Raw genomic sequence first — 27128 nt, 5'->3', positions numbered from 1 at the left:
CCTCCTCCCCCGCTCCCCGTGACCCTTCGTGCTGGGCGCGCACGCAGGGGCCCCGCGCGGGGCGGGCGCCGGCGGAGGGGCCCGGCAGGGATCGCAGGTTTAGGGGAAGGCGGGGGCGTGGCTTCCCCGCTGGGCGGGCGGCCACTTCACAGTCCCGCCTCCGTCGGCAGCTGCATCCGCGCGCCAAAATCAAACCCGGGTACCCGCCGGCCAGAGAGCCTGCAGTTCAAGGCGAGCTCCGCGGCGGCGTCGACGCCGCAGCGCACACCTTTGGCCACCTCCCAGCCCTCCCTGCCCGACGCGCTCGGGGCCGCCACAAGACGAGGCATGGCCACCCCACCCAAGAGGAGCTGCCCATCTCCCGCAGCCAGCCCTGAGGGGACCCGCATCAAGAAAATTTCCATCGAAGGGAACATCGGTAAGGAGCCTCGGGAAGTGTTCGTCCCAAAGCAGGGGAAGTCGCGGCAGCGGCGGCTGAAGCGCCCTTTCGCTTCATCCCTGCTGTTCCTCATTGAGGGCTTTCCTCCCAGCCTGCTCCTGTGCTTGCAGACGCGCCCTCAAATTCCCCAGCCTCCGAAAGCACCCTTCTCTTGCCTCTCCAGCTTCCCTCCCGTGCCACGAGGGTGTTCGTGACCCCTGGGCGTCAGGCGGCGGGCTTAGGCTTGCGGGCTTTGTGAGGCGCGCTTGGGGTCCCTTTCATCCTCTTTGTTTGGATCGCGCAAAGGGAAGGGTTTTGTTTTTGCGGTGTGTGGTGTTTTTTTTGGATGTGTCTGTATGTCAGTTCTTGAGGTACAATATACATAAGTTAAAGGATCCCTTTTTAGGTATACCCCTCTATGAGGTTTGACAAACATACAATGTTTTACTACCACCAAGATCAAGATTCAGAACATTTCCATCCCTGCAGAAAGTTCCCTCTTGCTTCTTTGTAATCAGTCTCCTCTCCATTCCTATCCCCTGGCAAGCAGTGATCTGATTTCTATTCCTGTAAGTTTTGCCTTTTTCAGAATGTCATATAAATGGATTCATAGAGTATGTAGCCTTTTGTGTCTTGCTTTTCTAGTTTAGCATAATGCTTTAACATTTATTCATGTTGCTTGTATCTGTGGTTTGTTCTTTTTTGTTTCTGAGTAGTATTCCACTGCACGGATATACCACAGTTTCTCTCTCCCAATTGTGGACATTTGGATTGTTTCCAGTATTTAGATTATGGATAAAACTGCTGTAAACATTCAAGTACAAGGAAAGAATTTTTAAATGATCTTAGCAGAAGGAGTTCCTCACTCCCTACCCAACATCCAAGTAAACATTGTGTTATGATTCAAAGACCACTGCTGTTTCTGTTCTTAACCCAGATGTCATTTTGCAAGATACATGAGAACTTCCGATTTTTCTCTATTTCCTACCACAGGAAACCTATGCCTGGTATTTCCTGTTTTGATAGGATTTTGGTTTTTTTTGGTTCCAAGTTAGGTACTGGCCATTCATGCATACAGCAGATTTTAATTCTTACCATGCTCAAAGCACTTGTACTTCTTTAAAAAGGCAAGGCAAACAGGTGCTTTAGCAGCATTCCAAGGAATAGAAAAAGCTGAACACACCCTCAAAGAGGACATCTTGTTTCATTGCTCCAATATTAAGGCACCAGTGGGAAAGATCCATGTAATAGACTCTCACTTCTTCTTAGCTGGATAAGTTCTTTGAAGGTGAATGTTTACTAGTATGATTCCTCACAGCTACTTATTGGATATAGAAGACCATGTATAAAGACAGGAGAAAGTAGATGAACAAAATCTTTTCAAAAGTAAATTTGAATGAACGACCTCTCAGATCTATACCACAATCCCTTCCCTTTCCTAAATCCACTGAAGCAATGTATCATATCTGGAAATTTACTTCCTTCCAAGCATCTTTAATCTTCTCAGCACCTAAAATAATTTCCTAATATGTCACCCCCTCTCCAGTTTCTCAAAATTCTTCCAGAGCAGTCTTTACGTATACAAATGTGATTGTGTTATCCCTTGCTTAAAATTCTCTGACCTCCCCATTACCTACACTGGAAGGAGTTGCAAACTGATGGCCTGCATTTACACAATATTGGCCTGCCCAAATTTGAAAAAAAATTTTTAATTAGTTGCTAGCATTTACAAATGTTGAGATTTCCCATAAACATCTAGATTCTTGGCTTCTCTTGAAAAATCTGAAGATCTGGTAGCACTGTGTTTCTGTAAGAGCACCATTTGCTCTTTAGATGGGATATGTCACTTACCACTTAACTGTTTTCCCTGACACTGCAGCTTTGTCATTTGCTGTTTATTAATGCTCTTATACTGTTGTTCATGTGCCCTCCGCCTTATTTGCCAGACCCAAATAAGCTATATATGTACAAATTGCTAATCTGTGTATAGAAGACTATTTCATGATTCCTCTATTTTCTAGAATTTGAATTTTTAACTGGTCATTTTCATTTCATACTCCTGTAACTTGTTTTCTCATGTTCTCTAACTAAAATACTCTCTTATGTTAGATTTTGGAGTCCTTACCTACTTCTCATCTTAATGGTCTGTATAGAATGATTATTGGCATCATTATGCCTACTTGGCATTAATAATTTTGTTAGGTCCCATGACTTTTTAAAGTATTAACATCAGTGTCCTTGGTTCTTGTTCTCCTTTGCCTTCCTAGAATTTTAATTTATTAATTAGCTTATTTTCAAGACCCCCCATTTCCTCCCCAAAAGTTAAGGAACTGGATATTAGTCTGATTGGGAACTGCAGGTAACTATTTTTACACTGCTTGAACTAAAGAGTAATTTTAGAGAGTAACTGTTATTACTCTTAAAATTTCAGAGTATGACCACATGAACTTTTTCTGTTGGTAAGCAGTATCAGAGGAAAGCTGAATGCTCTAGCCTTAAGTGCTTTCAGACTCTAGCTGATGGCTGGTGTTTTAATGTGTTCCTTGGGCGCTCTTTCCGAACATCATGTTTTCTTTCCTTCCTCCATCTCGCTCAGTAAATGTCTGGTGAACGTTTTATATGCTTCCATTCATTTCTTCTAAATGCCTTACAGTTTCTGTGCTTACCCTCTTCACATGAAATCTGTGGTCCACCAGTGTTTTTCCTATGATTAAACCTCATGGTCATCTAGTTTATCCTTAAAAGTCTTTTGCCTCCTGTCCTCTGGTGATAATATGACTTTCGTGTTTTGCTTCTCAACTGTTCTCTCTGTGTTACCTTCTGATTGACCCTCCCTCTTTTTTTTTTTTTTTCTTTCTTTTCTATCGACCTATGTAATGTTTTAGGTTTAATTATAGTTCTTCAAGTCAAAGGTAAGTTCTTTTTGCCCTCTTTGGACCCAGTTTATAAGGAAGAGGAAGCTTTGCTTCAGTTGCTTTTTTTAAAATATGTTTATCTATGTGCGTGTGCATTTGTATTCATATATATGGAGAGGGAGAGAAAACATCATGCTGACCAGAGATGACTAATATAATCACATTTGGTGACTTCAGATAGGAAGGGTGTGGTGGTCATTAAGAGTATTGTTACACCCTGTCAAATTCTAGGTCAAGACCTTCCCTACTATTAAATTGAATGAATTCCCAGATAATTTTAAAATAGTGAATATAATGTCTTGGTTACACCCAAACTGTTTTCTTTTTTTCCTTCTAGATATCTCAGAAACTAGTGAATGATCAGGGAGAAGTAAAGTCTATACAACTTTTTTTTTTTTTTTTTAAGGAGTTTGATAGAGTGCACAGAACCATAAAAGTGAAGCAGAAAAAACATGGCTATTGCTTGTAGGAAGTGTTTTGCAAAAATATTTTTATAACTTCTGTTAGCCATAGTGTCGTATGATAATTAGTGTCATATAATAATAATCATATTATTTCCCATCCTAAAACTCTGGGAATTGGATGCTTTTTTTTTTTTTTTTTTTTTCTGGCCACGCTGCTTGGCTTGTTGAATCTTAGTTCCCCGACCAGGGATTGAACCCTGGCCCTCGGCAGTGAGAGCTCAGAGTCCTAACTACTGGACCACCAGGGAGTTCCCTGGATGCATCTTTTATATTAATTTTGTGGTTTATTTGGTTGTTTCTAGATTGGTTTTAGATAGGAAAAACCTGAGTTTGTTTGTAAACTGAACGAATAGAGCCAGTAGAGAGGAAAATTTTGAAAATGCAAGAGCCTGGAATGACTGTCACTGTTGTGGTAGTTTACTTATTTATCACAGCAGTTTCCATGAGGAGGGTATTATTATTATAGTCTCCATTGTATTATGAGGAAACAGGCTCTGAGAGGTTCAGTGACTTGCCCAAATTACATACCTAATTAAGTGGGAGAATAGCCTTAACCACTTGCCACAGTTATCTCTGTTTTGTTAAGGAAAGTAAGTCTAGGACTAGAATTTTTACTTTTTTTTTTTTTTTTGGCCGCGCCGAGCAGCTTGCGGGATCTTAGTTCCCCGACCAGGGATGGGACCCATCACCCCTGTGGAAGTGTGGAGTTCTAACCACTGGACCTCCAGTGAATTCCCTAGAATTTTAAAAATTCTGTTCCATGGCTTTCGTAAACTAAAAACAGTAACAAACAAATGAGCTTAATACAGGTGGGCAGGGATCCTTTTACTTTTCATTTAAAAAAAGTCTAAAAGAGAAAGTTTAGAAAATCGAATGCTTTTATTTTTTGTATTGTTTGCTATTACAAATTTTGTAAAAGCTGATGGCTGTCTTGGCTTTTTTTTCCTGATAAATTTCCTTCCTCAGTTTCACTTTTCCTCTCACAACAGCTGCTGGGAAGTCAACATTTGTGAATATCCTTAAACAAGTCTGTGAGGATTGGGAAGTGGTTCCTGAACCTGTTGCCAGGTGGTGCAATGTTCAAAGTACTCAGGATGAATTTGAGGTATGAAAATAAACTTTATTTAATAAAATAAAAATTTTTGATTTAGAGAACAGTTGTATTCTTGCATTTTTTTTTGTTTGTTTTCCTTTTGCAATAAAACTTTCAAATATAGGGCTTCCCTGGTGGCGCATTGGTTAAGAATCCCCCTGCCAGTGCAGGGAACACGGGTTCGAGCCCTGGTCCTGGAAGATCCCACATGCCGTGGAGCAACGAAGCCCGTGCGCCACAACTACTGAGCCTGCGCTCTGGAGCCCTCAAGCCACAACTACTGAGCCCGCGTGCCACAACTACTGAAGCCCATGTGCCTAGAGCCTGTGCTCTGCAGCAAGAGAAGCCACCGCAATGAGAAGCCCGCACACTGCAATGAAGAGTAGCCCCCGCTCACCACAACTAGAGAAAGCCTGCACACAGCAACGAAGACCCAACACAGCCAAAAATAAATAAATTAATTAATTAATTTAAAAAAAACAACAACAAACTTTCAAATATAGCTCTAAGTCCGTATCTTCATTTGGGCAGTAGTTACATGGAAGTGTATATATATGTATATATAACACGCATTGAACTATGCGCTTAAGATTATGCACTCCATTGCATCTAAGTAGAATTTTAAAAGTTTTTAAAAATTAATTAAAACGTTTTTAAAAAATCTAATTGTAAGTTAAATTTCTTGTGTGGCTTTTTACATTTTGTTTAAAAATAGGTAAATAAGAAAAGCAAAAACAGCTACCCAATAGCTGAATTTTACTAGTTTATTTTTCAGGACTTTTGTCTTAGAGACAGCCATTATTTTTGTACTTTCATCCTTGTCAGACTTTCACCCTGGACACAAGTTTCAATTTCCCAGAACTTTCCATCCTACGTTGCAAATGAGAAAGAGGGCATAATCGTTAAATTCCATTCTTTACAACAAACTTTATTGTATGTGTATGAAGAAGAGAGATTCTCATTGCTAAGATTTTTGTTTCTGGAGAAATGAGAATTGAAATTGAAAGCAGCATAGCAGAAATGGAAAAATGGAAATGTGTGCTAGAAACTTACTTTGTTAGGTCTGAGGAGGACAGAGAGGTTTTGAAAAAGTGTAATTTTAAAAGTTTAGCTGTTGGTCTAGGGAATCTAGGAATCATAATTGAATATTTAAAATGTAAATCGTATATACAAGGAGGAGTCACCAGCCAAGATACTCTGCAGACTTTGAGGACATTGGTTTTGAATAACCAAAAGTATTTTCTCATATACCTGTTTGCCAAACATAGTTAACTTTAGGTCTGGGACCCAGCTCACTACACCCTAATCCTTTGAATAATCTAGGACTAAACCCTGAAGGGACTTCCTTCCCATATGGACTCCATCTTCTTAAGAAATTGATATTTCAGTCTGGTCTTTGAGGAAGGGCAGAGTTAGCCTTAAGTAGAGTTTTAAAGTGGGTAAATTTATTTGCTTCTTTCAACATTTTTTATTGACATATGATATAACTATAGAAAAGTATATAAACCTATGTACAGTTTAAAGAACAGTTTGAAGGCTAACATCTTTGTAACCATCACCCAGGTCAAGAAATAGACCATTACTTTCTCATTCAAGAAGTCCCTGTTTGTTCTTCTCAGGTCACAGTATCTCCTTCCCAAGGGTAATAACTCCGCTAGGAGTAATCACTCACATAAAATAATTCTTGTGGTAATAATTTTTCTGCTTTCTAAAAAGAATTTGATGTACATGAACATATCTCTAAGAAATATAATGTTTTGTCTGTTTTTTAATGTTATATAAATGAAATCATCTGTCTGCATTCCTTTTCCTCTAGCTTATTTTGCTTAATAAGTTTGTGAAATTTGTCTGTATTGTTGCATGCAGCTATAGCGTGTGCATTTTCATTGCCATATGGTATTCAATTGTATTCATATATCACGGTTTGTCCATTCTATACCTTTGATCAGTTTTTGAGCGGTTCCTAGTTTAGTTGCTGTAAAAACAGCCCCGTTAGGAATATGAATCCTGGTGTACACATGCAAGAGTTTCTCTTGGAATAAGAAGTAAAATTACTGGGTGGTGGGTACGTGTATGATGCCTATTTTTCTGAAGCGGTTTTACCAGTTTACATTCCCCACAGTGTACTGAAGCTGTCACTGGTCCACCCCTTTTCCAATATTTAGTATTGTCCAGCTTCCTAAATTTTATCATTCTGTTGAACATTTAATATCTTTTATGTTTTTAATTTATATTTCCCTGATTGTTAATGAGATGGTGCTCCTTTAACTAATTAATTTATTTGCCATTTGGATTTCTTTTGTAAAGTCCCTTTTCAGGTCCTTTTGCCCATTTTCCTTCGGATCTTCTGTCTTCCCTCACCCTGCATTTTTACCTCTTAAAGTATGTCTTGTGGCCTCTTTCAAAGTGCCCTATTCAAGTTTGCTTACATTTAGAAATGAGAGACCTGTGTTCTAAAAATAATCTTTCTCTCCCTCATTTCTGGGGTCAACTGTCAGTGCAGTCATTCTCAGGGGTTAGGTACAAAGAAGCCAAATTAAACCAATGTGAGAAATACAGAAGGAACTTTTTCATTGGGGGGAATGTTAGACTAGATTGGATTAGGTGACCTTCATTTAAGGTCCATTCTAGTTTTAACATCATAGCTTCTAACTCATATTAAACATGTATAACTGGTTTGTTGGCACATTAAATGTTTCTGCCTCTCAGTGTACCTTACTTTTGTTTTTTTTTTTTGGCGCACCGCACAGCTTAGTTCCTCGACCACCAAGGATTGAACCCGTGCCTCCTGCAATGGAAGCGCAGAGTCCTAACCACTGGACCGCCAGGGAATTCCCAGTGTACCTTATATTAACCAAGTACACAGGAACATATATAAAAACCATAATGTCAAAAATTTTAATTTGCAGAGAGAAATGTAATTATCAGATTCATTGATATAGGTCGGCCCATTCTCTATATAGGCCCAGTAGAAGGAACTTATAAGATCTCAAGGATTTGGGGTGCTTTTTCAAACAACAAACAATCCCTTGGGAATTTAAATATATGGCTGCCTCCTGGTTAAAAATGACTGCCCTAGTGAATCACTGTTAGTGTTAGGAGTGTATTGAACCCTTTAGTTGTGTTGGAGAGGAGAGGTTGAAAACATTGCATTAATATACATGGGAAGACAATTTATAATAAGAAGGTTGTCTATTAAGCTTAGAATCAGAGCTCAGGGGAATTAGTTATATTATCTTAATGACTGATGTCATCAGACTAAGATTCATTGATGCATCTGTCTCTGTTTTAAGAATTGGCTTCATGGATCTGATATTCATGTTTATGGGCTGGAGCATTTTCTTCCTGTGTACTAGAGTCAAAATTCCAAACTTTCTTTATAACTACCAGGCAAGTGAACCTACTATTATTGTTAACATATACTTTAATTAACATATACTTTCATCAGTTTCCTGTAATCCAGTCATGTCTCCACCATGTTACAATTTGGTAACCTTCACTGGATTTTGTATATTTGTGTACATTCTTGGAGGATAGTTTTATTTTTGTGTGTGTATTGAAGGCTACTATGTTGTTAATCCTCTCTACTTAGGTGGAGTTTCAGATTGTGGGGATAGTATTTCGGGGATAAGGTAGTGGAGTGTGAGGGTAGTAATGAGTGGGTGGGTTCTCAGTATCTTTGGATATTTTCTTTTTTTTTCCTGGACCTCAAGAAATGGAATTTCTTCCCTCATCCTGGGGCCCTTCTTTCCCAGACCCATCCCTGACCTATTCCTTGGGATTATAGTGTGAACCACTATCCAAATCTAAGCTTTCTTAGCATGCTGTCAATAGTGAGAAGTAGACTGTCTTCAGAGCCACCTCTGGTAAGGCCAGTCCTACTTCGAATGTTCTCCATTTAATCACACTTCTTGGCAGTAGCACTGGGATCGGAAGAATTGGGCTGCTGGTACCTTTGATCTCTTACCCTAGTCAGTAACTTAATTTGCACCTGCATGTTTAGCTGGTTTTGTTTTTTACCTGCCACCTAGTGGCTGAAATGTTGCTATACTATGGATGAGCTCCCACCAATTTTAGCAAAATAAAGAGGGAGAAAGTACCTAGAAAGATTATGTAGTCTCCCCTCCCTTCCCCTCCCATGGTAAGATTATCTTTAAATCATATGACCCAGATTATCAGTCTTTGTATTAAGGATTTATTTCAAATAACAAAGTGCTTTATTTGGTGATTTATGTTATTATTTAGGCCCAAAGCTTTGATTTAATTGCTTTCTTTTAGCTTATTTTTTGAGGTCTACAGACTGTTAGGAAGATATTTTTAGTCTGTTTCTCTCAGTGAGCTGAATTCTTTTGGGAGATCTTTGTTATTTATTGTGAAATGCTATTTTACTTTTATCTAACACTTCTTACCACTAAGAAGACACTGAAAAATTAGTAACTCTGCGAAAGAAGGGATAAAATTTACTTATCTGTGAAACAACAGCATATTTTTTGATAAGTCATTCTTTTTTTTTTTATTTAATTTTTATTTTTGGCTGCATTGGGTCTTCGTTGCTGCTCGCGGGCTTTCTTCAGTTTTGGTGAGCAGGGGCTACTCTTCATTATGGTGCGCGGGCTTCTCATTGTGGTGGCTTCTCGTTGCGGGAGCACAGGCTTCAATAGTTGCGGTTCGCGGGCTCTGGAGCGCAGGCTCAGTAGTTGTGGTGCATTCTTTTTTTTCTTTTTTTTTTAAATTATTATTTATTTATTTATTTATATTTGGCTGTGTTGGGTCTTCGCTTCTGTGCTAGGGCTTTCTCTAGTTGCGGCAAGCGGGGGCCACTCTTCATCACGGTGCGCGGGCCTCTCACTATCGTGGCCTCTCTTGTTGCGGAGCACAGGCCCCAGACGCGCAGGCTCAGTAGTTGTGGCTCACGGGCCTAGCTGCTCGGCGGCATGTGGGATTCTCCCAGACCAGGGCTCGAACCCGTGTCCCCTGCATCGGCAGGCAGACTCTCAACCACTGCGCCACCAGGGAAGCCCTGTGGTGCATTCTTAACCACTGCACCACCAAGGAAGTCCGTATCAGGTAAATTTAAGGTAATACTTGCTGCTATAGTAAAGTCTGAGGTTTAAGATGATAAAATTTCATTTCTCAGGCAGTGTACAGTACAATATGGTATTGAGTGGATGGCATACCATGCTGTCACTCAGAGACCCAGGCCCTTTCTAATGTGTGGCTCATCTAACCTCTAGGACAGTACTTCAAACTTTAGTGTTCATTAGAGTCACCTGGAGGACTTGTTAAAACAAAGACTTGGCCCTCATCCTGTTTCTGATTTAATAGGTCTGGCAGTGGGGTGTTGAAAATGTGCATTTCTCTCAAGTTCCCAAGTGATGTTGGTGCTGCTGTTATGGGGATCATACTTTGGTACCCCTGCCCTGGAGTTGAAGTTGAAAACCGCTGCTCTAGGGCCTTGGTGTCTTTTGCTTCCAGTTGATGAATAAAGAAAGAATCATCACTTTTGAGAGGTTTTTATGGGTCCAGCCTGGACATGGTAAACATTGCTTGTGCCCTACTTCCACTGGCTAGAACTGAGTCTTGTGGCTATAGTTAATTACAAGGGAGACTGGGAAATAAAGCCTAGCTGTGTGTCAGGAAGAAAAACAACCTGGTTTTAGGGAACACATAGTAGTATCTGTCACACGCAATTTCTAAATAGAGTACTTTAAATATATTTGTTAATGTAACTTAAACTCAAAAGTGCCATGTTTAATTAATTAATGTGGAAGTTGTTGAAGTTTATTTTAAAGTTAATGGGTGGGCTTCCCTGGTGGCGCAGTGGTTGAGAATCTGCCTGCCAATGCAGGGGACACGGGTTCGAGCCCTGGTCTGGGAAGATCCCACATGCCGCGGAGCAACTAGGCCCGTGAGCCACAACTACTGAGCCTGCGCTCTGGAGCCTGTGCTCCGCAACAAGAGAGGCCGCGATGGTGAGCGGCCTGCGCACCGCGATGAAGAGTGGCCCCCGCTTGCCGCAACTAGGGAAAGCCCTCACACAGAAACGAAGACCCAACACAGCCAAAAATAAATAAATAAATAAATTAATTAATTAAAGTTAATGGGTTATTTTAGGGAATTCTCTGGTGGTCCAAGTGGTTAGGACTCCACTCTTCCATTGCAGGGGGCACGGATCCCTAGTCAGGGAACTAAGATCCCACAAGCCGTGGGGTGCAGCCAAAAACAAAACAAAACAAAATAAAGTTGATGGTTATTTTGGTAATAGGTATTTGTGCACCAAAGACAACCTGAAATAGTAAGCCCAGATAATGATAAAGACAAAAAATTGTTTTTCATGGTTAGTTTTATTTATAAAAATAACTCAGATGTATTTTCACTAGTGAATTTGTATTTATGTTATTAGTGAATTCTCTATTGTATAATTATGTAAAGTTATCCATGTCTAAGATAAAATTATTAAAATACAGAACACCAGCACCAGTTAATTATCCACATAGTATTTGAATATCTCCCTTCAAGAAATCAAATTAAGTATTACTTTATAGATATAACTTCAGTATTTAATAGCAGATCAACATTTTGGAAAGAATATGGCTTTATTGTCAGTCTTAGGCTTGAATCCTAGTTTTGCTGCTTACCAGATATATTGATATTAATGAGTTATTCAACCTTTTTGAGCCCCATTTTTAATATTTATAAAATAGCGTCAGTAATGACTATTTCATAGGGTTGAGATAATGTATGTAAAACTTTTCATGTAGTCCCTGGCATAAAATAGATAATAAACAGTAGGTATTATTATAATTATCATTAAAATTGAAGTATATTTTCTTAATGAAGGGATATTTTGTGTAATGAACTTACTAGTTCTTCAACGAAAATTCTTTATTTTCTAAATCTAAGACATAAAAAATAAACTTTTAAGAAAACTTAAATATGGCCTTTGTGTTCACATTCCTAAGCACATTCTTTTTTGAAAATATGCTAAGTAAGCTACAGATAATGCAACCAGGGATAGAGCAGACTAATCCAAGACTTAAATTTTGTGTTTTGAATTAACATTTATACTGCAGAGAATTCCATGTATACGTAAATACCACTACACCTCTGCCCCTCTTTTTTAGTGTCAAGTAAAAAAACTTTTTAATGTATATTTTTTGATTATTTGATAATTAATAATTTAATATTATGTATTTAATATTTAAGTATATTTTATTGAGCTATAATTGACATATAATATTGTATTAGTTTCAGGTGTCCAATATAGCGATTCAGCATTTGTGTACATTGTAAAAATGATCACACAGGAAGTCTAGGTACTGTCTGTCACCATACTAAGTTGATACAATATCATTGACTCTATCCCGCATGCTGTGCTTATTTATTTTATAACTGGAAATTTGTACTTCTTGATCCCCTTTACCCATTTCACCCCACATCCCCTACCTCCCTCCATCTAGACCTGTGAGGCTGGGGGTTTTGTTTTGTTTGATTCCACATGTAAATGAAATCATGTGGTATTTGTCTTTCTCTGTCTGACCTGTTTCACTTAGCATAATACCCTCAAGTTCCATTAATGTTGTTTCAAATGGCAAGATTTTGTTCTCTTTTATGGCCAAGTAGTATTCCATTGTATACATACACCACATCTTTATCCATTCATCTGTCTACAGACACTTAGGTTGTTTCCATATTTTGGCTATTGTAAATAATGCTGCAATGAACCTAAGGGTACATGTATCTTTTCATACTAGTGTTTCTGTGCCTGATATATTTTTTTAAATTTTTAAAAATTAATTAATTTTTTTTTAATGTGTGGAATAGCAGCTTGTGCTCTTTAGCTAACTTCTCTTATAAACCCAGCAGTCAGTGTTCATAAAGTTGTCTCTGTTACTAAGTAATTTCCAAAATGCTATGCTTACTAGGGTAGGAAAATAAAATAGACACTACTGTCCTCTTTATAAAAATAACTACACGAAAGTTTTGGTTGAGTTGATAAACTTCATTTAGCTGGAAAAATTCACTTGTATGAAACATTTTCTCCCTGGATGATGATGAATAAGTGGAAAGTCAGTTTATAATTAAATTAACAAAGGCCCTTGAAACTCTAATAAAATTAAATTTATTCTTTAAGCAGTTTGGGAAGGCAATTACTTCACCCTTATCTCAGTTCATCATCTGCTCAGTATTTCTGAACAGCCCTATTGTTGACTGTTAGCCTCTTGCCGTTTTATGCTTTTTTTTCTTCCAGTTTTGAGAAGAAGTTTCACTTAATTATGTGGTTTGTGGTATGAAATTTAAATTCTGCCTCAAAGTGCCATGTGTTTGTGTGGTTTTTAGTTCTTAACTGAAACTGAGGTCGGTTGTAATGTTTACACTTCTGGATTTTTTTTTTTTTTCCTCAGAGGAAAACCACCTACCTTGAGCATGAACTTTCAGGAAGTGTTCAGGGGTATTTGAACTAGGATTGAGAATAGGAATTAGGCAGTCATATTTTATTCCTTGAAAGTTAGAAAACAAGATTAAAGACGGTATAACTTTTGGGGGGATCTTTATATAGCTTGACATAGAAAAGATGATGAAGCATCCCTGGATCCTGGGTTTTGTTTTTTCTTTCTTTCTTTTTTTTAATTTTTATTTTATTTGGCCACACGGCATGTGGGATGGATCTTAGTTCTCTGACCAGGGGTCGAACCCATGTCCCCTGCATTGGGAGTGCGGAGTCTTAACCACTGGATCGTCAGGGAAGTCCCTTGTTTTTTCTTTCTTAATCTGACAACTCTAATATCAAAAGTATTCTAATATATTCTATTACTGTGCAATCAATTTTAATTTGATAAGAAAGAAAATACTGTCACTCAAAGGAAGAAATTTCAGGGACTTCCCTGGTGGTGCAGTGGTTAAGAATCCGCCTGCCAGTGCAGGAGACACGGGTTCGACCCCTGGTCCGGGAAGATCCCAAGTGCTGTGTAGCGACTTAAGCCCATGCGCCACAACTACTGAGCCTGTGCTCTAGAGCCCACAAGCCACAACTACTGAGCCTGCGTGCTGCAACTACTGAAGCCCGTGTGCCTGGAGCCTGTGCTCCACAGCAAGAGAAGCCACTGCAACGAGAAGCCCGTGCACCGCAATGAAGAGTAGCCCCCGCTCGCCACAACTAGAGAAAGCCCGCACGCAGCAACGAAGACCCAGTGAAGCCAAAAATAAATTTAAAAATTTATAAAATAAAAAAAAGGAAGAAATTTCAGTGGCTTCTTTCTCTTTACACCCCCCCCCCCGCCTTGTTTTTTGATTTGGAAGCTTCGAATGTTAGAATTTGCTGACTTTGGCCTGTAGTAGTGAAGTGGCAATGGATAGATGCTCAAAATTATTTTCTGTATTTTTTGCAAATGATTCATTGAGGATACCAAGCCTCTTTAAAAAAAATTCATGGTTTAAATCAGATATTCCCTAACGTAAACGACTTTAATCAGATTACATAAAAATCTAATAACAAGAAATTGGCTCTACAGAATATAGAAAAGTGAATGCTGTGGTTGGAGAGATTAGCAAATAGATACCACCAAGGTATCTCAGGAGTTTTTCAGTGTGAAAGGAATACTGGAAGGGACCTAAGATGGCTTTGACTGTTCAATTACTTAAACACATCATACTCTGTCCAGGGAAGGTGCTAGGCTAGAAATCTGAACAAAGCAGTGTTACTAGCAAACTTTTGTGATATTTTGTAAGAGCAGTAAGTAATTTCACTGTGTTCAGAGGCAGGTGTGAATATCTCGTTGTCTTGATTTGTGTTTCTCTAAATGAGCAATGTTGAGCATATTTTCATATGCCTATTAGTCATCTGTATATCTTTGGAAAAATGTATATTCAGGTCTTCTACGCATTTTTTAAATTGGGTTGTTCGTTTTCTTTTTATTTATCCAATTTTTTTTAACTTAAAAAACATTAAAATAGCTCTATTGATCATTGCTTTTTGTTTCTTTTTTCAAATTCAAAATAGGAACTGACAACGTCTCAGAAAAGTGGTGGGAATGTTCTTCAGATGATGTATGAGAAACCTGAACGGTGGTCTTTCACCTTCCAGTCATATGCCTGCCTCAGTCGAATACGAGCTCAGCTTGCCGCTCTCAATGGCAAGCTCAAAGATGCGGAGAAACCTGTATTATTTTTTGAACGATCTGTGTATAGTGACAGGTATATGTAAATGACTGTACTTGTCAGTTTGGAATCTTGGCTTAGAAGTGGACTTTTTTTTCCTGTTTCCTGGGAATCAAAGTAATAAGAGAGGCTGAGTTGGAGATTTGAGATGGAAAATGACATTTAATACCTTCAGCAGTTTGGTACTAATGCCATTAGGGAAGTTCTAGCATAATTGCTAGCTGCCATGGAAACTGGTATACTGGCCATCTGATCTCATTCAAATTTGCAGAGAAGTTTTTTTTCTTCCAACCCTCTTAAAATTCTTATCTGACCTGGTTAAATCTGGATCTGTATTCTAGACTTGCACCTGGAGCTAGGAGATCATATATCTCTAAGGGAGGCTTAGAATTACCCTGCTTATTATGTAAGGATTGTTTTACTAGAGTTAGATCTGAGGTTCTCAAACTTTAGGACCCCTTTCATTCTTAATAATTATTAAGGAGCCCAAAGAGCTTCGTGTCTTATTGATATTTATGTTATTAGATATTAAGGTTGAGAAATATAAAAGACATTTATTAACTTATTTAAAGTTAGTAATAATAAATCCATTACATATAAACATAAAAAGGATGTGAAAATTATATCTTTCAAAACAAAAAATTAGTGAGAAGAGTAGCATTGTTTGAAACTTTGCAAATCTCTTTAGTGTCTGACTTAATAGAAGTCAGCTGTATTCTCATTTGTGCTTCTGTTTTTAAGCAGTTGTAAGCTTTTGGTTGAAGTACAGTATATAAAGTAATCTGGTCTTTCACAGAACCCCTAGAAGGGTCTTGGGGACCACCAGGGGTTCTCACACCACATTTTTGGGAACTGCTGGCCAAGTACATATTTTCTGTAGTTGGAGATAATGTGTTGTTTTCTTCTGTTGTTGTTTTTTTCTGCTAACCAAGGCATTATCTGCCATGGGTTTAGGAGAATGTTTCATGTCCATTTAGTAGATCCGTTTTTTCTTTGTGCTTTTTGGAAAGAATTTATGTGTTGATGTAGACTCTCTTTCAGGTATATTTTTGCATCTAATTTGTATGAATCTGACTGCATGAATGAAACAGAGTGGACCATTTATCAAGACTGGCATGACTGGATGAATAACCAGTTTGGCCAAAGCCTTGAACTGGATGGAATCATTTATCTTCGAGCCACTCCAGAGGTGAGAAACAATAAAAATTTGTTTTGTCCATTGACATTTCAGAGTAATATTTAGAAATCCTTTCAGTGGTATGCAATGAAGGCAATTTAGTTTAACTCCACTCCCCACCTCCAAATTAGAAACTCATAACTGTGTAGATAGAAACATTCTTTTTTCCTAAGCAAACTGTAAGCCCACATTTGGAAGTTGCTCTTTTAGGCCCCTTCTGTGTTCTTCCTCAGTTCTGTTCTTCATTATTTCTTCCTGACTTTCTCAGGGTCTGTTATCTATCACAGCTGCATTAAGAAACTTTCTAAAGCAACCCCTAGAGTGTAGGCTTCATGAGGTGGAACTTTAGGTATTCTAATTACTGTTGAATTTCCAGTGCCTAGAATAGGGCCTGGGTACATAGTGGGAGCTCAGTAAATGTTTGCTGAAGGACTGGCCAAGTTGGTGGAGGTCCATTTCAAGAAATCCTTTATGGTTGTTTGTGGCTTGGAATGGGTGGGCAGTAGCAGCTGTAGTTAAGAAGAGCCTTAGAGGACCCTTGCCATTTTCAGTTAAGGGAGCTTACTTGAAAATGTGCCTTTTGTCATAGGTTGTAAATAGCTATTCTTGTTTACATATGAAATTATGTTATGAATCCAGGAAGACCAAGTAGATAGATGCCTTTCATAAAAGTAACCTAAATAAGAGTTTACATTTGTTAAGGAATTTCTGGTTTTGGTGCTTGCATCCCCATTTTTCTCTGTTTTTTATTCCTGTTTCTTCCCTAAGTCACAAAGTAGGCTCTGGTGAATGTAAATGCCATGACTTCTAGCCTGAAAGAATACCGTATTGCTATTGAAGCTGAATTTTCAAAGAAACTAGGTTTCTAATTCCAAGGGATGATTTTGTTCCTCTTCTAATGTCAAGTAAGCCAGAATTTAACAATAATAATTTTGAAATTCACTTTTATTTTTGAAAAGAATTTTTGTTTTTAATTATGAAAATAGTAAATACAAATATAGAAGAAAACATGAAGAATACTAATAATTTCATTCTGCTAGAAACATTCATAGTCAATATCTTAAAGTCTAACACAAAACTTTATTTTAAAAATTTTTTTAAAATAAATAAATAAATTTATTAAAAAAAAAACCCAAAAAACATTCTATTCTGGTTACCACCCTTTGTTACAGTCTATTCCATTTTAACTCATTTCTATTTTTCCCATGGTCTTTAGAGATAAGAACCTCAAGGGTATGGAATAGTTCGATAGTCATTCCTCATCTTGAAGATTCACATGCAATGTCAGTTGTGTGAATTAGCACCCCAATGCTACATGTGTCTGAGGCCTGTGATTTCAGGTTCTCACTGGTGAATTATTTATTTTCAAGTCATTGTCTTGAAATGTTTTCAAGCTCCCTCTCTCTCACTCCGGCTTGTGGATGGAGTTTTACTAGGTCTCTTTTAGTGAAGGCACAACCTCTCAAGACTCTTTGTTTTCTTCAGGAAGATCAGCTCCAGCTCCTTATACTACATAGCCTACTGCCTCAAATCTCCTGGAATGACTCAAAACCTCAAAGCTCCATGCTCCAACCTAGGCTGGTTGTTCTGCCATTCTGTTTCAAATTTGCTATTTTTGGATTTTTTATTCTTATCGTCTTGAGACACCTATTCACTTATCTCTTGTGGATCCTGTATTGCCTGGTTCTTCTTTTTTTTTTTTTTTTACATTTTTATTGGAGTATAATTGCTTAACAATGGTGTGTTAGTTTCTGATTTATAACAAAGTGAATCAGTTATACATATACATATGTTCCCATATCTCTTCCCTCTTGCATCTCCCTCCCTCCCACCCTCCCTATCCCACTCTTCTAGCTGGTCACAAAGCACCGAGCTGATCTCCCTGTGCTATGCGGCTGCTTCCCACTAGCTATCTATTTTACATTTGGTAGTGTTTATATGTCCATATATACACTACCACTCTCTCACTTTGTCCCAGCTTACCCTTCCCCCTCCCTGTGTCCTCAAGTCCATTTTCTAGTAGGTCTGGGTCTTTATTCCCATCTTGCCCCTAGGTTCTTCATGACCATTTTTTTTTAGATTCCATACATATGTGTTAGCATACGGTATTTGTTTTTCTCTTTCTGATTTACTTCACTCTGTAGGACAGACTCTAGGTCCATCCACCTCACTACAAATAACTCAATTTCGTTTCTTTTTATGGCTGAGTAATATTCCATTGTATATAGGTGCCACATCTTCTTTATCCATTCATCTGTCTGTCGATGGACGCTTAGGTTGCTTCCATGTCCTGGCTATTGTAAATAGAGCTGCAGTGAACACTGTGGTACATGACTCTTTTTGAATTATGGTTTTCTCAGGGTATATGCCCAGTAGTGGGATTGCTGGGTCATATGGTAGTTCTATTTTTAGATTTTAAGGGACCTCCATACTGTTCTCCATAGTGGCTGTATCAATTTACATTCCCACCAACAGTGTATGAGGGTTCCCTTTTCTCCACACCCTCTCCAGTATTTATTGTTTGTAGATTTTTTGATGATGGCCATTGTGACCGGTGTGAGATGTTATCTCATTGTAGTTTTGATTTGCATTTCTCTAATAATTAATGATTTTGAGCATTCTTTCATGTGTTTGTTAGCAATCTGTATATCTTCTTTGCAGAAATGTCTATTTAGGTCTTCTGCCCATTTTTGGATTGGGTTGTTTGTTTTTTTGATATTGAGCTGCATGAGCTGCCTGTAAATTTTGGAGATTAATCCTTTGTCAGTTGCTTCATTTGCAAATATTTTCTCCCATTCTGATGGTTGTCTTTTCATCTTGTTTATGGTTTCCTTTGCTGTGCAAAAGCTTAAGTTTCATTAGGTCCCATTTGTTTATTATTTATTTATTTATTTTTAACATCTTTATTGGAGTATAATTGCTTTACAATGGTGTGTTAGTTTCTGCTTTATAACAAAGTGAATCAGTTACACATATGTTCCCATATCTCTTCCCTCTTGCGTCTCCCTCCCTCCCACCCTCCCTATCCTACCCCTCTAGGTGGTCACAAACCACCAAGCTGATCTCCCTGTGCTATGTGGCTGCTTCCCACTAGCTATCTATTTTACGTTTGGTAGTGTATATATGTCCATGCCACTCTCTCACTTTGTCACAGTTTACCCTTCCCCCTCCCCATATCCTCCCATTTGTTTATTTTTGTTTTTATTTCCATTTCTCTAGGAGGTGGGTCAAAAAGGATCTTGCTGTGATGTATGTCATAGAGTGTTCTGCCTATGTTTTCCTCTAAGAGTTTGATAGTGTCTGGCCTTACATTTAGGTCTTTAATCCATTTTGAGTTTATTTTTGTGTATGGTGTTAGGGAGTGTTCTAATTTCATTCTTTTACATGTAGCTGTCCAGTTTTCCCAGCACCACTATTGAAGAGGCTGTCTTTTCTCCATTGTATATTCTTGCCTCCTTTATCAAAGATAAGGTGACCATATGTGCGTGGGTTTATCTCTGGGCTTTCTATCCTGTTCCATTGACCTATATTTCCGTTTTTGTGCCAGTACCATACTGTCTTGATTACTGTAGCTTTGTAGTATAGTCTGAAGTCAGGGAGCCTGATTCCTCCAGCTCCGTTTTTCTTTCTCAAGATTGCTTTGGCTATTTGGGGTCTTTTGTGTTTCCATACAAATTGTGAAATTTTTTGTTCTAGTTCTGTGAAAAATGCCACTGGTAGTTTGATAGGGATTGCACTGAATCTGTAGATTGCTTTGGGTAAGTAGAGTCATTTTCACAATGTTGATTCTTCCAATCCAAGAACATGGTATATCTCTCCATCTGTTGGTATCATCTTTAATTTCTTTCATCAGTGTCTTATAGTTTTCTGCATATAGGTCTTTTGTTTCCCTAGGTAGGTTTATTCCTAGGTATTTTATTCTCTTTGTTGCAATGGTATTTGGGAGTGTTTCCATAATTTCTCTTTCAGATTTTTCATCATTTGTGTATAAGAATGCAAGAGATTTCTGTGCATTAATTTTGTATCCTGCAACTTTACCAAATTCATTGATTAGCTCTAGTAGTTTTCTGGTGGCATTTTTAGGATTCTCTATGTATAGTATCATGTCATCTGCAAACAGTGACAGTTTTACTTCTTCTTTTCCAATTTGTATTCCTTTTATTTCTTTTTCTTCTCTGATTGCCGTGGCTAGGACTTCCAAAACTATGTTGAATAATAGTGATGAGAGTGGACATCCTTGTCTCGTTCCTGATCTTAGAGGAAATGCTTTCAGTTTTTCATCATTGAGAATGATGTTTGCTGTGGGTTTGTCTTATATGGCCTTTATTATGTTGAGGTAGGTTCCCTCTATGCCCACTTTCTGGAGAGTTTTTATCATAAATGGGTGTTGAATTTTGTCAAAAGCTTTTTCTGCATCTATTGAGATGATCATATGGTTTTTATTCTTCAATTTGTTAATATGGTGTATCACGTTGATTGATTTACATATGTTGAAGAATCCTTGCATCCCTGGGATAAATCCCACTTGATCATGGTGTATGATCCTTTTAATGTGTTGTTGGATTCTGTTTGCTAGTATTTTGTTGAGGATTTTTGCATGTATATTCATCAGTGATATTGGTCTGTAATTTTCTTTTTTTGTAGTATCTTTGTCTGGTTTTGGTATCCGGGTGATGGTGGCCTCATAGAATGAGTTTGGGAGTGTTCCTTCCTCTGGCAGGCAGATTCTTAACCACTGCGCCACCAGGGAAGTCCCTGAACTTTTAAATTTTTAACAAAGTTTTATTGAAGAATAGTTGATTTACAGTGTTGTGTTTAATTTCTGCTGTACCGCAGAGTGACTCAGTTATACATATTTATATTCTTTTTCATATTTTTTTCCATCATGGTTTATCACAGGTAAATTTGTTTTTTAACTAAACTTATTTTATATAGTGTATTTCAAGTATGGATGCCAAAAATTTATACACATATTTTGACTTATTTTTGAGAGTAACACTTGGTTTAGAGCTACCAAATGGTTGAAAAGCACAAGGAGGGGAAAATGAACTACTTCAACTTCCTAGGGAAAATAAATAGAGATTTTGGCTAGCATAACTAAAGAGACACTAAGGAAAAATTTAATGGCAACTGGCAAGAATAATTGTTCCTTGCCTCCTCCACTCCTCCTACCTGTTTCTTATTGCTTGCTTTTAGAAATGCTTGAATAGAATATATTTACGGGGAAGAAATGAAGAACAAGGCATTCCTCTTGAATACTTAGAGAAGCTTCACTATAAGCATGAAAGCTGGCTCCTGCATAGAACACTAAAGTAAGACTTCCTTATTCTTATTTACTATTCATTTTAAATTCCTTTATCAAATTTTAATCCAAATCATGTATAATTTTTCATTTTTAGCCATTTTTATTTATTAGTATTGTAGGATCTCCCAGAATTAAGTATGGATTTTGATTCTTTTTATTGCAATGAGATCCTATTTTCTTAAAGTTTTTACAGCTAATCTCCCCCAGCAGTATTTACAGCATAATATATGGAATTTCACATTAAGGGATAAAGTAGGAAATATATCTGTATACATTATTTAGGTACAAGCATACCTTGTTGTATAGCACTTCACTTTATTGTGCTTCGCACATGCTGCATTTCTTACAAATGGAAGGTCTGTGGCAACCCTCTGTCAAGCAAGTCTGTTGGCACCATTTTTCCAACAGCATTTCCTAATGTTGTGTCTCTACATCACATTTTATAAATTCTTGCAATATTTTAAACCCTTCACCAGCAAAAAGATTATGACTCACTAAAGGCTCAGATGATGGTTAGCATTTTTTAGCAATAAAGTATTTTTAAATTAAGGTATATACTTTTTTTTAGACATAATGCTATTGCACACTTAATAGACTGCAGTATAGAATAAATGTAACTTTTGTATGCACGGGGAAACCAAAAAATTTGTGTGACTTGCTTTGTTGCAATATTTGCTTTGTTGTGATATTCACTTTATTGCAGTGGTCTGGAACCAAACCTGAAGTATCTCTGAGATATACCTATACTCTTTCAGAGAGAATTTTAAGATATTTCAAGTTTGTTTCTTAGATCACTGTACTTTGTCATTAGTCAGATCTTGGTTCAGACGCATCTCACTTATTAGTGTGCAACCTTAGACAATCTCTGAGCCTCAGAGTGACCTCCCTGAGCTTTAGTTTTCTCATCTATAAAATGAAAACATTCCTGGACTTCCTTGGTGGCGCAGTGGTTAAGAATCCGCCTGCCAATGCAGGGGACACAGGTTCGAGCCCTGATCCAGGAAGATCCCACATGCTGTGGAGCAACTAAGCCCATGCGCCACAATTACTGAAGCCCTCGCACCTAGAGCCTGTGCTCCGCAACAAGAGAAGCCACCACAATGAGAAGCCCACGCTCCGCAAGAAGAGTAGCCCTTGCTCTCCACAAGTAGAGAAAGCCCATGTGCAGCACCGAAGACCCAACGCAGCCAAAAATAAATAAATAAATGTATGAAAAAAAAAGACAGCAAAATTCTAAGAAAAAGCAAGCATTCCTACTTTATGGTATGATTTTGGTTTTTGAGGAGAATTACATTTCACAATGCCTAACTTTATATATTTTATACCTGAGGTTTTTAGACATGTATAGTAAATCTAGGTGAGAAAGAAGGGGCTGCCAGATGAAGTACTTGGCAGGATAATTTTAATACACATTTTGTTTTCCAGTGAAGACGTAAGAATAAATTTTTAGTATTTCTCTTTTATTTGTTGCTTTTTCTAATTATTTTGTTCATCTCTCTCTTTTCAAACAGAACCAACTTTGATTATCTACAAGAAGTGCCTATCTTAACACTGGATGTTAATGAAGACTTTAAAGACAAACACGACAGTCTGGTTGAAAAGGTAGATTTATACAAAGACTATAAATGTTTGTTTTGTCTTGTCTAAAGAAGTGTTCTAACTTTGTGAGAAAACAATTTTCTAAGGAAAGATTACATAAAGTTATATTAAGAGACAGTTAAGAGCTTTAGAGGGATTTAGACTGTTTAGATTCTCATCTTAACTTCAACTTCTAGCTTTGTAGCCTTAGCTAAAATGAGGACCTTCTTTATCCTTTAGTTTCTTTATCTGTATTATAGGGGTAACCATGTTAACAAAAGTTCTTTCTCACTCTCCTCTGCTTTGTTCCCTTTTCTTCCCCTCTTCCCTATACCACCAATCTTTAGATAATAATAAACTATTTGTGAAATTAATCTTTTTCAACTAAATTCAGTATGGAAGATGTTTGAATCTGTAGGATATGGATCTCATCCATTTTTATACTAACTAGAGTCTTGAGATTAAAGATTTTTAGTTTTGAGTTCTATTTGGGACCTTGTCAGTGATAACTTGGCACTGCCTAATCATTGGGTCATTGTCCTAATCAGAGTTGATCTATCCTCCATATATTTGGAAGTTGACTATATTCTATAAAGTGAGTGGTGCTCATATTCATAAAGGGACTGGCAGAGAACCTATTGATGAACACTTGAGAGAGAATAGTAATGGGATTTGTATAAATATCCTTATATCCATGTTAATTAACTTAGTGATCTAAGAGCTAAAGAAGAAGCCACATTTTTTTGTTGTTTGTTTAGTTTTGAGAGAAATTTTATTTTTCTTTTTTCCTGTCACAGAATGTCTGCTGTTTACTATAATAGGTATTTAACATTTATAAGGGATGTATCTCAAGAATTTTGAAAATCTCACCATTTATAGATAACTACTATAGCATATAGTTGTTTTTCCCATGATATGAAGACAAGCATATCTGGAAAATTCAAGTGACCTCTTCATACTAATTTAATGATGTTAAAAAACATAGTACAGAATTCACTTGTGATACTGTTAAAATAAAATAAATAAAATTAAGTCAGCCATTGCAGTACTAATAGCCAACCATCATTTTAACTAGATAAATCTGTAAAACCACTTTTTAATTTTATCTAACACTTCTGTATTTTGATTAATAATCACCATTTCATATTATTATTTATTTTTGGTTTAATTAGTTTTGCTAGAAGTTTGCTTTCTTTTTCAGGTATTTTTGCAAGGCAATAATCTTTGTCTATTCAGGAGAATTACTGTGCAGTCTAGAATATGTAGAGAGCAGTATCTTGAATTGTGACGTTAGCCAGTTGGCTAAGTTCATTCACTACTTATATGACCTTTCCTCACATACTAATATTACAGTGTGTATATATGATTCAGATTTGTGCTTCAGAAAAATTATAAATCTATTACATAGATTACATACATAATCAGGACCTTTAGACTTATTAAACCGTTGCAATTATTAATGTTATCAATACTAAAGCTGCACATGTCAGTGGTCTGTGGTATTATAAAGAGATAATAAAATTAGTGTTATGGCTGTTATAGAACTGTATCAATCTTAGATATAAATTTAATAACTCCTGTGATGACATTTTAGGTCATTCATCTTCTAATACTGAAGTATTTGTTAATATTTCTTTTGAAACTAAATGATATGGCTTTGTGATAGAGTTACTTATACAGTTGAGGTCTTCAACTCTGTAGATACTTTTAATTGAAAATGAATATTAGATATCTCAAATTAGCCAAGGAATTATATTAATATTTTTTTCCTCCCCTCAGGTAAAAGAATTTTTGAGCACTTTGTGATCTTGCTGAAGACTACAGGCAGCCAAATGATTACACATACTTCAGCTTTGTGTATCTTCATAGGTCCATATTCATACAAATCTCTCTTCTAAACCCAAGTTTTTAACTATTTTTGTTCCAAGAAAAAAATTTTCTTTAATGAATCCTATACAAAAGTTTATAGCTAGTTTTTCTTTTTTCTTTTTTGTTTTTTTCTTCTTTTCTTTTTTGGGGCTTTAAAAAAAGAAAGACATTTAAGTATCCCTTACGACAAGATGTCTGGGGGTAGATGGTTCCAGAATCATTATAGTGGCTAAGCTGTATCATAAAGGACCCGACCTCCTTCTGTCTTTCTCCTCTATTATCCTCCTCAGCCGGTTGACTTTTTTTTTTTTTTCTGGTGCTTCTCATCTCACTGACCAATTTCTTAACTACAAACTTTAATGTTACATAGTAAATGGTAATGTGTCCTGTGTAAATTAGTGTACCTGTTAAAAATTGAAAAGCGGAATTTAAGGAATCCCTAGGAAAAGTATGATGAGGTTTTATTTTAAATGCTTTTGATCAGGTGCCTTCCCTTCTACCTTAATTTATGTGGACGATAAGACCAGGTTTAGTATTTAGTTACTTCACTGATTTATTAATGTGTCTATAATACATTTGTAGAGAAGCAGGTTAGACTTTGTTCCCGGTTTGTAATGGCATAATTTATAAATCATTTAATCTTTTTCCTGCCTTTGTGTCTACATCTATGGTATGAGTGAGGCTTCATCTTTTGCATGGGATTTTGTAGGATTAAAGAGAAAATGTTTCTATACTTAAAAGATAACTGAAGATTATTACATGAATAGAAAGATTGAATTTATTTGGAACTTAAATAGCTACCTGCTTTTTCCCTTCTCAGACCATTCTTTTAGAATGGAGTATTACTATTATAGTTAAAAGATTGGCTTAAACTATGATTGTCTTTAAGTCATTTGAGGTGGAATTATAGTTTTCCTTAATTTCTTCCCATTTTTATAGGGAAAATGTTAGTGGGACATAGTGAGGGATACATTTTTCCATTTTATTTTTTATTGATGCTATACTGGGAATGAGTAGTCTTTCTTCATACTTGGTGAGCTGTCAAAAGGGAAACTGAAGACAAGGTAGATTTTCTTCTTAGCGGTTAAGTCTGTTTAGTTAGTCCCAGCTCTTATTTCCTGCCTCCTACTTTCCCTACTGTCTGGATTAATTAGGCAGCCTACTATTTAAAGTTTTATTTAAAAGTAAATAAAAGTCACACATTTCTACTTTGAGAACATCATCATCACTTTTCACTTCATAGTTTGCTTTGTTTCTCTGTTGGATTATACCTGAAGTTTTTTTCCCCCTCCTTTAAGAGAAATTACTGATAAAAATGATCTTGCTTTATGTTATATATCTTGAAAGCATTATCACTTTTTGTTGATTATATGTTAGTAAATACATATATTAATAAAGCAAGCAAGGGGTAAAATAGTTGTAATTTAAAACAATCTGCATGGGTTCATTTTAGGTCTGTATATATAGATTTAGGTCTGTACGTATAGATTTCTTTCAACTTTGTTTATTTAAGGTGTGCAGTGTGCAGTGTGTTTTCTTTGTATTTAACCTTTCTACTTGCCATTTTAGAAAAATTCTCTGTTTTTAAATGAGAGGAAGAGTTACTTTTACTTTGAAACTATCATTTTCCTTTTTAAAATACCATTTCTTGTTTTTGGTTTCTTGATATTCAAAGATGATAATTTAGTGAGTTAAACAGTTTAGATGCACTGATCTTTGAAAAAGAGACTTGTTTCAAATCTGTAATTGCCATAAATATTTAAATTGTCTCATGATATTGTATAGATTTGTTTTTGTTTGATATAAATGAATTTGTTACTAAATTAAGTATTTGCTTAATAAATAAGTAAAAATATCATGAACTCTCATGGAGCTACACTCATTGAAATGATTGCATTTCTTTTAGAATGAAAATTTATTCTACTTTTGAAGAAAATTATGAATATATAAAGATTGACAGTGGTTTATATAAATTAACATTGACTCTATTTTAAGTGGAGACATATTTCAGAGATTTTCCACAACCTTTAAAAATGTTTAGCTTAATGACTTTTTAAATATGTAAAATTGAAAAGAAGCTTAAAAAATTATTATTTGTCATTACTTAAAAGCTGTACCACTGGGTGAGCACAAGGGTATTGAGCCTCGTGG

General features: G+C 36.7%; 2 protein-coding genes across 2 annotated transcripts in view; both read left to right on the top strand.

Annotated features, from left to right (window-relative positions):
- The first annotated feature begins 79 nt into the window (after positions 1–79).
- On the top strand, positions 80–26832 carry DCK (deoxycytidine kinase). The gene is made up of 7 exons (XM_082463938.1): positions 80–418; positions 4787–4902; positions 14891–15084; positions 16090–16237; positions 21422–21537; positions 23042–23132; positions 24888–26832. Exons 1-7 carry the CDS (start codon positions 328–330, stop codon positions 24912–24914), a joined length of 783 nt encoding a protein of 260 aa, XP_082320064.1. The 5' UTR covers positions 80–327; the 3' UTR covers positions 24915–26832.
- SLC4A4 (solute carrier family 4 member 4) overlaps positions 23042–27128 on the top strand; it is a 437388-nt gene continuing 433301 nt past the window's right edge. Inside the window, exon 1 of the mRNA XM_082463732.1 lies at positions 23042–23132. The gene's annotated coding sequence lies outside the window, so the exon portion shown is untranslated. The remainder of the gene's footprint in view (positions 23133–27128) is intronic.

Source organism: Balaenoptera physalus (genome assembly GCF_965194825.1).
Source record: "Balaenoptera physalus genome assembly, chromosome: 5".
NCBI classification, from domain to species: domain Eukaryota; kingdom Metazoa; phylum Chordata; class Mammalia; order Artiodactyla; family Balaenopteridae; genus Balaenoptera; species Balaenoptera physalus.
The sequence above is the reverse complement of the archived record's forward strand: the minus strand, read 5'-3'. Positions and strand labels throughout refer to the sequence as shown.

Bases quoted from the DNA above. Each gene is read 5' to 3' on its own strand.
- DCK (XM_082463938.1), top strand. From the start codon at position 328: ATGGCCACCCCACCCAAGAGGAGCTGCCCATCTCCCGCAGCCAGCCCT. The intron at 419-4,786 runs GTAAGGAGCCTC...CTCTCACAACAG, and splicing joins TTCCATCGAAGGGAACATCG to CTGCTGGGAAGTCAACATTT. The intron at 21,538-23,041 runs GTAAGACTTCCT...CTTTTCAAACAG, and splicing joins CTCCTGCATAGAACACTAAA to AACCAACTTTGATTATCTAC.